General features: G+C 43.5%; 1 protein-coding gene across 1 annotated transcript in view; it reads right to left on the reverse strand.

The window, feature by feature from the left end:
* Positions 1-5,682: 5,682 nt before the first annotated feature.
* Positions 5,683-13,077, reverse strand: part of rnf31 (ring finger protein 31) — a gene marked incomplete at its 5' end in the record, with an annotated part of 42,941 nt that continues 35,546 nt past the window's right edge. Inside the window, 4 exons of the mRNA XM_083928020.1 lie at positions 5,683-5,811; positions 7,948-8,113; positions 12,141-12,237; positions 12,927-12,975. Of these exons, the coding sequence (XP_083784146.1) occupies positions 5,761-5,811; positions 7,948-8,113; positions 12,141-12,237; positions 12,927-12,975 (363 nt within the window). The 3' untranslated portion in view covers positions 5,683-5,760. The remainder of the gene's footprint in view (positions 5,812-7,947; positions 8,114-12,140; positions 12,238-12,926; positions 12,976-13,077) is intronic.

Raw genomic sequence — 13,077 nt, forward strand, 5'->3', positions numbered from 1 at the left:
TTTTGTAGGTGGCAAAATCACACCACACTGCTACCAGAACAGTCTTCAACTATATGGTTGACGCACTGCACTGGTTGATGCACAGTGGTTGATGTGGAAGAGCTTCAGGAGCTGAAGGCAAACATGGCAAAATAACTATTCAGTTCACTATTCACCAGGTCAGGCATACCTTATTCAACATCAGATCCGTCTGCATTCCCCTGAACAGCAGCCAATTAGGGATACCAACTGCTGCATTCCAGAAAGACTTGTTCCGGAGTTGAAGCAAGACCAGCACAAGGAAGCTAAAATCACCAATCAAAGATGGCGGTGCTTTGGGGGTATGACACATGCGCAGTAAAATCTGATGCTCAATAGGTGGCGCACTATCATACAAAGAGAACAGGACAGCTCCAGCTCCAAGCGCATGTGTCATACCCCGAAAGCACCGCATCACCATGGTGTCCACGTGTCCTTCCATAGTCTTGAGTTGAAGCAGGGAGTGGAGGGGATGCTTGCTACCAGGATCATCAAGCCTTTCTGCAGTGAGTGGTGCAGCCCATTGGTGTTAGTCCCGAGGGATGACGTAAGGGTTGGGTGGACTGACGAAAGTGAGAAAGCTTTCAATAACTTGAAAAACTGTTTGTGTATTGAACATTCCCTACTCGTCACATAAGGATAACTTATTCTCCTGCACTTAATGCACTTTTGGAGATTTCTTGACTTTTGAATATTTAGTCATTGTTATTAAAACTCAACAACACAGGACAATTAAACATAAACCGTATAACTTCTTTCATGTTTTGTGTTTTTTTATTGTTTTACTATTACTATTTATATGTTGTTTAACCGTATTATTGCAGTTTGTCATTTATGTGTTCTTTTAATTGTAAAGTGCATTGAGACCATGTCTAATGGTGATTTTACAAAATTTGATTGATAAGGAACACCACAAATTATAACCTCAACAATGATGTGTCAGACTCAAGTCAAACAGTCTGAAAGATCTATAATGGTGATCATATTCATTATAACCATTTATTTTGAGTACAGACCACAGCATGCACTCTGGCTGGGATTTACACTTTACACTCATGAAACAAAGCAGATAATAAACACAGTAGTTTTTACATTATCAGCAAATGAAAAACCTGATCAACATGAGTTCCAGATCACCTGGTTGGACATACTGCTGTATAGTAATCACATTTACAGCACCCAATAAAACACGTTTAATTGAGAGACTCTGCCTTGCAAGGGTTTGTCTGCAGTACCCCATCGGCAACAATGAATGCAAGATAAATCTTCAGGAAATACTGATAATATATCTATGCTGATAACAATACAATACTCATGTCAGTTTTAAACATGCACAATTATACTATTTAATTTTACACACAAATAAAACACAAGACAAAATATGTAGTAAATACAGGATTTCATGGTATGACAATGTTCTTTGAGACCTTGGCCCTGTATCATGGAGTGAGTTCAGTGGGTTAGCCAACTATCTTTGGGCTTAACACATGCTTTCTAGAATCACAAAGCTGGTTCATGTATAACTGGGGGAAATCCCCATAGCAACCTATGCTGCATGACTAACTGCTCAAGTGAAGATCCAGGTCAATGGAACAGATCAAAACCTGCCAACAGCCCAACTATTGACCAATCAGATCACTGTCTAGATGATCCTGACAGGGACAAATATGCTGGGTTTACAATAAAGTTACAAGTAATAACGAGCAACAGAGACATTTTGCTTCATCATACAATCAGGACCACATCATCTGCAAAAAGCAGAGATGAGATCCTCAGCCCACCGAACTGCAGCCCTTCCCCACCACGACTACGCCTCGATATCCTGTCCATGAAAATCACAAACAGGATTGGTGACAAAGCGCACCCCTGGCGGAGGCCAACCCCCACCGGGAACGAATCCGACTTACTGCCGAGGATCTGGACACAGCTCTCGCTTTGAGTGTACAGGGATTGGATGGACCTCAGAAGTGATCCCCTCACCCCATACTCCCGTAGCACCTCCCACAGTATCTCCTGGGGGACCCGGTCATATGCCTTCTCCAGATCCACAAAGCACATGTAGACTGAATGGGCACACTCCCAGGCCCCCTCCAGGATCCTTGCGAGAGTGAAGAGCTAGTCCGTTGTTCTACATCCAGGAAGGAATCCACATTGTGCCTCTTCAATCTGAGGTTCGACTATAGGACAAACCCTCCTTTCCAGCACCTTGGAGTAGACTTTACCAGGGAGGCTGAGTAGTGTGATACCCCTGTAATTGGCACACACCCTCTGGTCCCCCTTTTTAAATAGGGGAACCACCACCCCGGTCTGCGACTCCCTGGGCGTGTGTCCCAGACTTCCACACAATGTTGAAGAGACGTGTCAACCAAGACAGTCCCTCCCAACCCAAAGCTTTCAGCACTTCTGGACGAATCTCATCAATCCCTGCGGCTTTGCCACTGTGGAGTTGTTTGACTACCTCAGTGACTTCCGCCAGAGATATTGACAATGATCCCCTATCAGCCTCCAGCTCTGCCTCTACAAAAGAGGGCGTATGGCGTATTAGTCGGATTAAGGAGTTTCTCAAAGTGCTCCTTTCACCACCTGATTACCTCATCAGTTGAGGTCAATAGAGTTCGGTCCTTACTGTAAACAACTTGGAGGGTTCCCCATTTCCCCCTCCTGAGGTGCTGAATGGTTTCCCAGAAGCACTTTGGTGCTGCCCTTCTCCATGCCTTCTCTGAACTTTTCCCACACCCGCTGTTTTGCCTCTGACACTGCAGAGGCTGCAGCCCTTTGGGCCTGTCGATACCTTGCAATTGCCTCCAGAGTCTTCCGGGATAACATATTCCGGAAGGACTCCTTCAGTCGGACAGCTTCCCTGACCACCGGTGTCCAACACGGTGACCTTGAGGCCACAGCTCACCTCTGCAGCTTCAGCAACATAGCTTTGAACATTGCCCACTCCGGTTCAATTCCCCCAACCTCCACAGGGATGCCAGAAACGCTCAGTGAGTTGAAGGTCTTTTGAACAGGGGCCTCCTCCAGACACTCCCAGTTCACCCGCACTACCCATTTGGGCTTACCCGTTCCGTCCAGAATGTTCCCTCAACCTCTGACCCAACTCATCACCAGATGGTGATCAGTTTACAGCTCTGACAAACTGGCGGAGATCGCTACTAATGGTTAAGCTGCGTTTACTTGTAATCAGAAATCGTGAACTTCCAACAGTCAGGCTTGTAGTAAAGGCAGAAGTGTAATAGGAACATGCGCGTATGTATTTAAGAGGGGAACATAAAGGGGACTGACTGGAAGAAGAGAGGTGAATGTGTTTCAATAAAGTATACTAAGGAGCAAAAAAATAGTAGTAGTATAGTCAACACACATAGTGACCATGAACGTGACAAGATGGAGGCTCTGAAAGAACACGCTCACCTGCAGTTACATCTTACTGACACAGAGGACGCTAGAAATGAGATATTTCAAATCTTACAGATTAAGACTTTAAATGAATTGTCTTATTCATCTTTATGTTTAGCTGCTAACTTGTAGCAGTTTGGAAGTGTATTCATTTAGTTGCAAAAACTTTTCCATTATGTAAAAATCAACAACCCTCAAAATCATTGTTAGCCTTAATAGCAGCATATGTTTTCTACATGTGTTTAGTATTTCTCCTTGATTTATTCTAGCTGTGTGATTATTCCGTCAGTATTTTGCCTGCAGTTGCATAATTCCTGGAGTTCCATCTTGTTCAGTCTGCCTCATTAATTTTGTTTTGATATACAGTTGAACACCTGGTATAAGGCGGGGCTCTCTCGCCGAAACGCCCTAATTTGAATGCGAGGCCCTCCACTGTGTCCACTGAGAGTAGTTTGCACAATAAAGCAATTTCTCATTGACCCTCATGTTAAATAAGCCGTTTTACAGCATAGGATGTTTTTACAGCATAATTAAACTAGTTAAAAAATCAATAAGTAGGTTAAAGTTTATGAATAATTAGGGGTACCGCCTCTTGAGTGACAGTTAGCCACTGGCCCACACTTCTCATGGGAGGCTAGTTGTCAGGATTAACATGCTAACTCCATCATCTCAACCTGGACTGCATTCATTCGTGTGGTGGTGTTACCACCAAGAAGCAAACGAAGATGGTTTGCTCCTCGATCAACTGTAAATAATTTCCCAGTCTGGGATCATTAAAGTAATTCTATTCTATTCAAACAGAGGATTTAGGACCACAGAGTGTTAACGTTAGCACTGTTATGCTAATTAATAGCCGCACCTGCACCATGAAGTACATCCTGCATCTATGACACCTACACTTACTGCTAATCTGGAGCACTTGGAGGATTCGGGCCGTGGGGGTTGGTGTTTTACAGTCTATGAGCATGGGACTGTGTAAAATATCAGTTTAAATCATAGCTCATAAATGATGGCTACCTACACTTTACTCCTAGAGCCAGTGTAATCTCTGTTGGAGACGGAGTGCCGTGTCAGTCTCTACCCTTTAAAAAATCCTGTCCTGTAAAATTATAAAAAAGACGCCTATTCCCTCCTGGTTCAGGAAAAAATCTCAACACTGAATAATAAACCCATTTACTGTATCTAGTAATATGTGTTGTTAGCCTAGCTCCTGGGCGGTGGTGCTAATTTGGCTAATTCTGTAAACGTCAGCTAGGCGGCCTAATCTCCTTCCCCCAAATGTCACATCAATGCCCTTATTTGGTAAGAGGAAATGAGGAGGAGTGAAAGTCTGACAAGATGGCGACTCCCAGAGGTGAGTACAATTGGATCAAGTTGAGAGAAAAGACCTCAACGGAGATGCTACATCCATTTTTTTTACAGTCTATGGAGGACCCTCTAAAGGCCGTTTGACCAGGCTTTTGTTGGCCCTGCTGAAGAGCAATTACTTTTATCTCCCCGGAAAAAAAGCCTGGTTGCTGATTGGATATAACTCTAAGCGGGATGTGACGTAGGTAGAACTCGTAGTTAGTACAGCGATGAGAAAGCTCTGCTCCTTCCATCTCAGCGTCTTCCTTGTTTACACTTGGCGTGTCTCACAATCAAAACCCATTCAGAGTGATATGTCACCTTTGGAGTCTCGTAAACCCCTCTGGGGTCCTTTTTTTGTAATGGAGACACGCCGAGTGAGAGGACTTTTGAAAGGGCATGCCCCGAAACATTCCCAGCAGCCACATTTTACTTAAATGAAAACACAACTAAAGTAAATGTACTCAAAGCTGGAGTAGTAAACTAGAGTTGACTGAGCCAAATAATAACCAGATTCCTGATGCACTGCCAGTTATCAGAATCACTGATGTTGGACTAGGAAGATAGATGACTCACAAAGTCAGGCTGTGTTGACAAAGGCTTGAGATGGTGAGGAGTACCATTTCTATCACATTTTGTCGTGTATTTAAAGTTAGATTAAACCTCTTCACCCTGTAATTCAAACCACACTCATCAGAAAAATGAATCAGCGTGATCAGAACTAGCTAAAATGGCAGAAAAATTAATCTTTTAGTTTCCATGTCCCATCTGCTAACATGGGAGGGGCGGGGTTCGGGATCTATACTGCAGCCAGCAACCAGGGGGCGATCCACATGTTTTGGCTTCACTTTCAAAGAAGTCAAGAAGTATGTCTTTATAAAGATGGCACTCCAGACACTCCAAAGCCTAAAGGAAACTGTTGCCATCTTGTCTTTTTTAGCTGAGTGTTAAGTTGAAAGGTCAACGTGACCGCTGCAGGAAACAGGAAGTGATTCATTATTTCTTGCGAGGCACCTTGTCACCAAGCGGTACTTCATCCATCAGTTTCTGCAGAAAGACAATAAAGGAATGTCAGTGTCACCGTATCAAAATGAAATATCGTAGATTACACAAAATGTATAGAGCCTATTAATTAAAAGTGTTAGGTCTTAAAATCCACAAATATGGTATTGTTTTATCTGGTCAGAACAATATATTACCATGTAAGAACAAGATATGATGAAAGCAAGCGATTATCGTGATTAACTTTGGAACATGCCTGAGAATAATCATATTTTTAACTTTTCTTTAGTATCAAAGTAATGTCAAAATAATAGCTGTGTGTATATCCATTGTGGGGCTTACAGTGTCCGACTTTGAGAACCCCTGCAATGAATTCCACCATTTGAACATGTACAGTAGAGTTAGTCTTAAAATGATCACCAAAGTGCGTACAATTCGTCCTGAGGGTAATAAGAATATCTGTTCAGACATGTGGACCTCATGGTGACGCTAGAGGAAAAGTCAGAAGATCTCCAGTCTTTAGGATCCATCTTCTTCATTCTCCGTGAGCCACAACAGTTACCATCTAAGGGGAATAATGTGATGTGAGTGTTCTTTGGTATATATTGCTGTGCTATGTTCGAGAAGGCGAGTGCACCGGGATCACGATACTTGATTCAAAGTGTCAAAGTGGCAATTGATCAAAAATGAATTCTGTAACTGTGTTGTCTATTTCCTGTCTATTTCCTGTAGCTATAATTCGACAAAGTTTGTGACCCGGCCGTAATTTTCAGACCAAGCCCCGCCTCAACTTGTGTCACTCAGTCAGTGCGTTTACATGCAGTTTAAAAAACTGATTATATTTGGGTTAAGGGCATACTTTTCAGAAAAAAAAAACAGGAAGCAACGGTGCCGAAAACATGGACATAGAACGGACAGCAGACCCAAAAATGGCACCCATTCATTCCTATGCAAAGCTGCTCAGTGGTGCAGGCTCCCCTAAGCCGCCATTTTTTCCTTCTTGTGAACACGGAGGACTTACCGGATGTAGAAATCTTTGCGTTCCTGAGTACATGCCTGAGCGTCAAGTCTGAAGCAACACGAAAAATCTCGGACACAATGCACAAAAAGTTTGAGCAGAAGAGTTGTGCTGCTGCCCGAGCCGTGCACTGGGCTCTACGGAGACAGGACCTAAGCTGCTGGAGGTGTTTCAGTACGGGTTTTCTTTATCCGCGTACCCTCCTAATCCTGCCCAAAACTCCATTTTCCATAATTTTTTTTAGAAAATAATTATATGAGCCTTTCGATTGGTATCCAGAATTTTTTTTTAGAGGTTATCTCTTTCCTGCATGTATGGGAGTGAATGGGCGAATGTGCTTCCTGGTCATCGGACACAACACAAACAGGCGAGTGCTGCAGTACTAGCCTGTGGTGGCATACAATGAGAGTGCCTGGCCAAGAACAACGTGAAAAAAACAACAATATAAAGCGTTACCTTTAAACCGAGGGAGGACTTCGCTATAGCAACTGACATCACTACCAAGAAGACCTGTTTCTGACGTTATTCTGTCCAGAAGTCGGCCATTTTCCCTTCGCTTGTGATTTTGACAAAGGGGAACAGGAAAATAAAGCCTTATTTCGACCGGCTTCTGTACCGGAGTTATTAAGTCATTTAACCATTCTACCCCCTCTTATCTATACTAGGGGCACTTCAATAATCTGATTATTCCCTTAACCAGGGAAAGACCATTTTTGGGTTACTGATGTGCATGTGAACGCACTGCCTGCTGCAACGTTTAGTCGCTCTGTTTGGTTGTAACTTTATCTTATTGCATCTAAAATGAACTACTTTAGCAATGCTAGGCAATACATCTTATGTAATCCATAGTCACTGTGTTAAAAACTAAAAACAACAAATACAATTTGTAGGGATGCTAATTTTAACTATCCAGACAGAAATGAAAGAGTAATGTTATCACATCTTTTCTGGCACTAGGCGTGTGTACCTTGACAAAAATCCCGATTGGAATTATTCCCCCAGATGGTACCGGTGGCCAAAATCTTGGGATCAGGTTGTTCAGATATTTATGTGTGGACCACCATGGTGGACCGACAGACCCACATTACCAACCGTTGAGCCATGATGATGGCATGGCTAAAAATTGCCACTTTTTTTTAACAAACATATGCACACACACTCACCTCAAGCAGTCTGCTGTAGTAAGTGAAGCAGTCCTCTCCGTCTCTGCGGGTGTCGTCCACCTTGTACCTCCTGCAGGCCAGCAGCAGCTCGTTGGAGCTGTAGAGTGGGGCGGGGTCGATGGAATGGCTGTTGATCAGGCTGACCAGGTACTCTCGGTAATGCTTCCTGGATACGTGGAAAACATCATGTTAGCATGATCACAAAGCAGATCAACAGGCAAGTCTAGTGTTTTCATTCTTTCTGCTGATGAGAGGTTTGGTCACTGCAGAGTGGGCTTTCACTCCAAATTGTCTTAAACAATGAGACACTGTGCAGAGACAGATCCTTTTCCTGTTCAGCACCGAACTGGAGACCAACTCCAGCTGTAGTGTTGAACTGATTCCCCACTGAGAGTCTTCTCATAATCCTGTCCTCCCGTGCACTTGTTTTACGTGGACGGCCGGCCTTTTTGAGGGACTTAACTGAATCTGTGTCCTTCTTTTGGTAAATAACAGAAGATTACTAAACTAAACTGCAACTCTCTATGCACTCCAATTATATTGTCCATGCTTTCATCCATCACATTTATTCTAAAATGTTCCAACAGATTGTTTTTTTACCAGGATGCCATCCTCCTGAAGCTTTTCCGGCTCTTACATGGGCCTTTCTGTTGTTAACAAAACATGCGCATCCTGGGAAATCAATCTGGTCATCATGTGATAGATGTGTTTCCTTTAATGAAATTATATCTGCGTTTGCAGTAATACAATTTTTCATTTACAGTTCAAACTAGTCCAGCTATTACCATTCCAGTGTGCTAGGGATAAATCAAAAGGATAGACTATGCTAATGAGTTGGGCAAATCCTCCTCAGCGTCTCCCACCTTCAGCAGAAGTGGGTCTGCTTGTGTGTGGGTCTGCTTTATCAGACGACCGCTCCCGGAGATGTCAAAATCCTTAACAACCGCTGGCATCTCTTGAAGGATTGTCTTAAAGTTGAGCGATTCGATCAGTATGGGTATCAGTATGTACACTTTTTTGAACCAGTCGTTGCCCTACAACTTCTGTTTGAATCTTAGCACAGCATCCTTATCCTCCACCTTACGGAATTCAGCATTCATCACTCCTGGGCCTGGACCTCTTGCTCGCAGCCTCAAAACACAAATGATTTTTGGTATGGGAACACATCCCGGACCAGTTCCAGTAGTAGTTTCTTTCTTTCTTTGCCATCAGTATAAGGCAGGCCCATTACAACAATTGACATGTCCAGATCAAATGTGTTTGAGTGTTTAAGGCTGACCATTATCTTTTCTTCAAGCAGTCGCAATGTAATAATGCCGATCTCCAAGTCAATTCTTTCCTTTATTTCTATTTTCGTTTTTTCTTCCAGTGATCCATGCATGCTCTCCACCTTGCTGTTGAACTATCGTTCAATGTGATCCACCTTAGTTTGAAGTAGTTTTGTTTCCTTCAGTAGAATGTTTGTTTCTGTGTCTTCATCATTGTTCAGCGCCCTGTGGCATGTAGTGATTGGTTTTACTGCCAAGGTAACTCGTAACTTTGGTGCTTAATCTGCCAATTGTTTGTTTATAACTTCCCTTCAGTGTTGTTTATATATTAATTTTAGATTTTATTTTAAAAATAACTAGTCACAGATGATTATTATGATTATGATTGGTTTAAAGAAATACAAACGTTTCTCCCCTATCCCAGAATGATGACCATACTCTGACACAGCCCTGTGGAGCTATGTCTGGCATATTTTGCACATCTCTGTGGGTTTCGGATTTATTTTGACCAGACCAGAGTTGGTGATTGTTGAAACAGTGGAAAGACTACCAGCAGATTTGGACTGTTATTTTGTCAGTTTGAATGAGGTGTGTTTTTTTTTTTTTTTTTACAAAAATTACTGTTGTTGTCAATGGAGTCTAGTGGCTTTGAGGAGATTACATAACATCTTTATCTTTTCACATCTTACTCTGACAATTAAGGATTTCATTCGACCAAACCAGAGTTGGCGATTGTTGCAACAATGGAAAAACAGACAGGCTTGGTGACAGGTTTACTTTGTTTCTGTCCAGCTTGAATGGAATGTGTTTTAAAGCCCCTGAACACCCACACAGGTGTTTTCAGTTAACTAGTTGATTAGACCTCTTCTCAGGACTGTGGGTGTGTCTACTGTAATTGATTGACAGCTTCCTGAGTCTCCTGTTAGCTTTGTTTCACCTGTTAAGGCGGGACAAAGTACACCTCCCAATGAGAATGTAGCTGGCTGCTGAGACTTGTAGCATTGTAAAACAGTCTTTTTTTGTTAAACTTTGGGTTCCCTAACTATGTTATTGGTGCTTTGTTTTATGTGTAGGGACTCTTCTCATGCTACTGCAGAGGTTTGGTGTTATTTTCAGCACTATTAGTGGTTAAAAAAGACGTTTTGAATGGTTCAGCGGTTCGCCCCGAGCTACAAGTGTTAGCAATGTCTGGCTGTTGGCCACTGTCCAGGATTATTCTGCAGCAGTGGGTCATCGTAATGATGTTGGCAGCGGAGGATAGCTGGTCCTCCAATGTCACACCAGGTTTCTAGCAGTCTGAACCACAGAGTGGTGGATGTTAATGGAGAAGTTGTGGATAGCGATTTAAAAGGCAGATTTGGGAAATTGGAGGATCCAGTGGTTTTCTACTAAGGAAAGGATCACTATTACATCTGAATAAGGCACCTGTTCCTGCTCTATTAACTTTAGACCAAGTTTTTGCTGGTCAGTGGAACAATCGCTCTCTGCTGCCTCAAGATAGCAATGTGCCAACACTGCGCCTGACCACACCTAATTTTAAGACCAACATACCCACAGATGGGTGCAAGTATATTTTCTAGTTACATACTGCTGGAGCTGGGTGTGAACACGACAACTGCCTTGGGCTTTGAGATTCTTTAGCTGTTTTTTAGTGCTGCCTCCTGACTTTTTGGGGAAATACAGTTTATAGACGAATCCGGCGAAGTCATTGCTGTGGTGGCGTCTCCTCCAGTGTGTGTGCGCTTGAATGGGAGCTGTCATTAGTGTACATTTTCTACTTTTACCTGTTCTTTTTATGCAGCATTACTTTTGACAACGATGTCTAGGAAGTTGGGAAGAAGCTGTGCAATTCTCTGCTGCTCCAACAGCAGTGGGAAACTTCAACTTTGGAAAAAAACAAAATGCAAACTGCACAAACCTTTAGCTCATGAAGAGAGCTTGTGATTATTTACCTCCATCACTGATTAACTCAGCTACTTGACGTTTACATTGTGGACATTAGGTTGCCCTAGTTAGAGCAACTTGTGTTATATTTCACAATAACACCACAGTGAGTTTCTTTACTGTGTGTGACCACGGCAGCCTTGACAGAGGTCTAACGTGAGCTAGCTAAGCAGTGTTAGCTTAGTTGACATTACTTTTTCACTGTTAAGCTCGGCAGCCTCATGCTGTTCACTGTGAGACGAGTGTAAACCAAAACTAAGCGTGCTGTTGGGAACATAGGCCTCTCTGTAGCGTAACCAGGGAGACACTGTCAGGGTGTACGTGACATTGTGTTGTTTTTTTTCCTCTCTCTTTCTGCCGAACCGTCTTGAGGTGGCTGCATGCTAAACTCTTGCTATAGATATTACTGCTTTTGTGCAAGAGAGCCAGATATTCCAAGTGTAAGTTATTTTTATCGTCAGCGCAGAGAGCAAAGCTTTTCTCTTTGCTGCATTTATTTACATTTAGAAGTGCATTTTATTTATTTGAATATTACAGTAACCCTCTTTTTGGCCTTCATAGGCTGGCTTTTTTCATTTTGTCCCTTCTTTGTATGGATTCCTGGGTTGAGCTCTGCATGATTGAAGCCTGTGGAGACACAGGGTGTGCTCAAGCTTGGCCTGGTTGATCAGTGCTTAGCCACGACTGCCCCCCCCCCTCTCCCTCCCTCCTCCCCCACTGGCCGAGCCCAGCCTGCACTCACACTGCTTCAAAAGATATGGGCCAAGGAACAATTGCTTTTTGCTAACACACGTATATATACACTTTCTATGCTCGTGCTTGTGCTTGTACATGTGCAATTGTGCCGTGCCGAAGCCCGCCTTTCTCAACCGGGCCAGGGCCGCAAAGTGTGCTGTGCCTAGGCACTTACATACACTGTATCACATATAACAGGCCTCGGCTGGAGATAAAAGCAAATTATTCTCAATAAAGCCATCATACTCGCAGAGTCCAGCATGTCCAGGTTGGGTCTGAGCTCCACAAGCTGAATCTGGCTGCTGCCCTCCCTCATCCTTCTGCTCTATCACTCCACACAGACCTGAAAAATGAAGGATGAAGAAAAATAAAAAATGAGAAACAAAGAGGGGGTCACACGCATTGATTGACATCATCGCGATGTGTCGCTTTGTTTACAAATCTTTCCGTAGACCTCAGAGTTTTTGTGCGTCTTGTCGACTGTTTTTGAATATTTTCATCGGCCAAATCTGCAGTAAACACTCCACCTCCGCACCACACCAACGTGAACCTTTCACCGCCATTGTTTTAAATGTCTGCGCATGGTCCCTCCTTCTTTTTTCTATGTCCCAACAGGCGCATATAAAATGACGTCAGAACCGCCTTAGGCCTCGTGCTCGTACACGTGTGCACGCTTGTGCTCGTACATGTACAAACGTGCTTTACAAAAGCCCAACTCTCCCAAACGGGCCGTGGACGGCAAGCGCGCCCCTTTCCAGACGCGGTACGGTTGCTCTCACACTGGTCAAACGAACTAGGCTTTGGCCGTGAAACCTGTTTGGGCACGGTACGGATGGACAGTGTGAGTGCGCCCTGAGTGGTTAGTGAGGTAACCCATTACTTAAGCCAGAGTTTTCAATGTCACAAAGATGGCTCTCTTTTAACCTGACTAGATTGGCATGGCAACTTATACCGCACACCTAACCTGCTCCTGCGGAGGTTATATTCAGAGTTGTAAGCCTAGTCGAGCCAGCTGAAGCAAAGGAAACCTACCTGTCTGTGTTCCAGGAGGTGGTTCAGTGTTGAAGGCCACTCCATTATTCTGTGAGTCACAAAGAACAGGAAAAGAGGTTGGAGCCAATTCATTGGTCTGTCCAGTCTGTCCACAGACCAGTGGTACGGACCAGTTAGGCCAGACGCCAAG

Source organism: Echiichthys vipera (assembly GCF_963691815.1).
Source record: "Echiichthys vipera genome assembly, chromosome: 15".
Classification (NCBI taxonomy): domain Eukaryota; kingdom Metazoa; phylum Chordata; class Actinopteri; order Perciformes; family Trachinidae; genus Echiichthys; species Echiichthys vipera.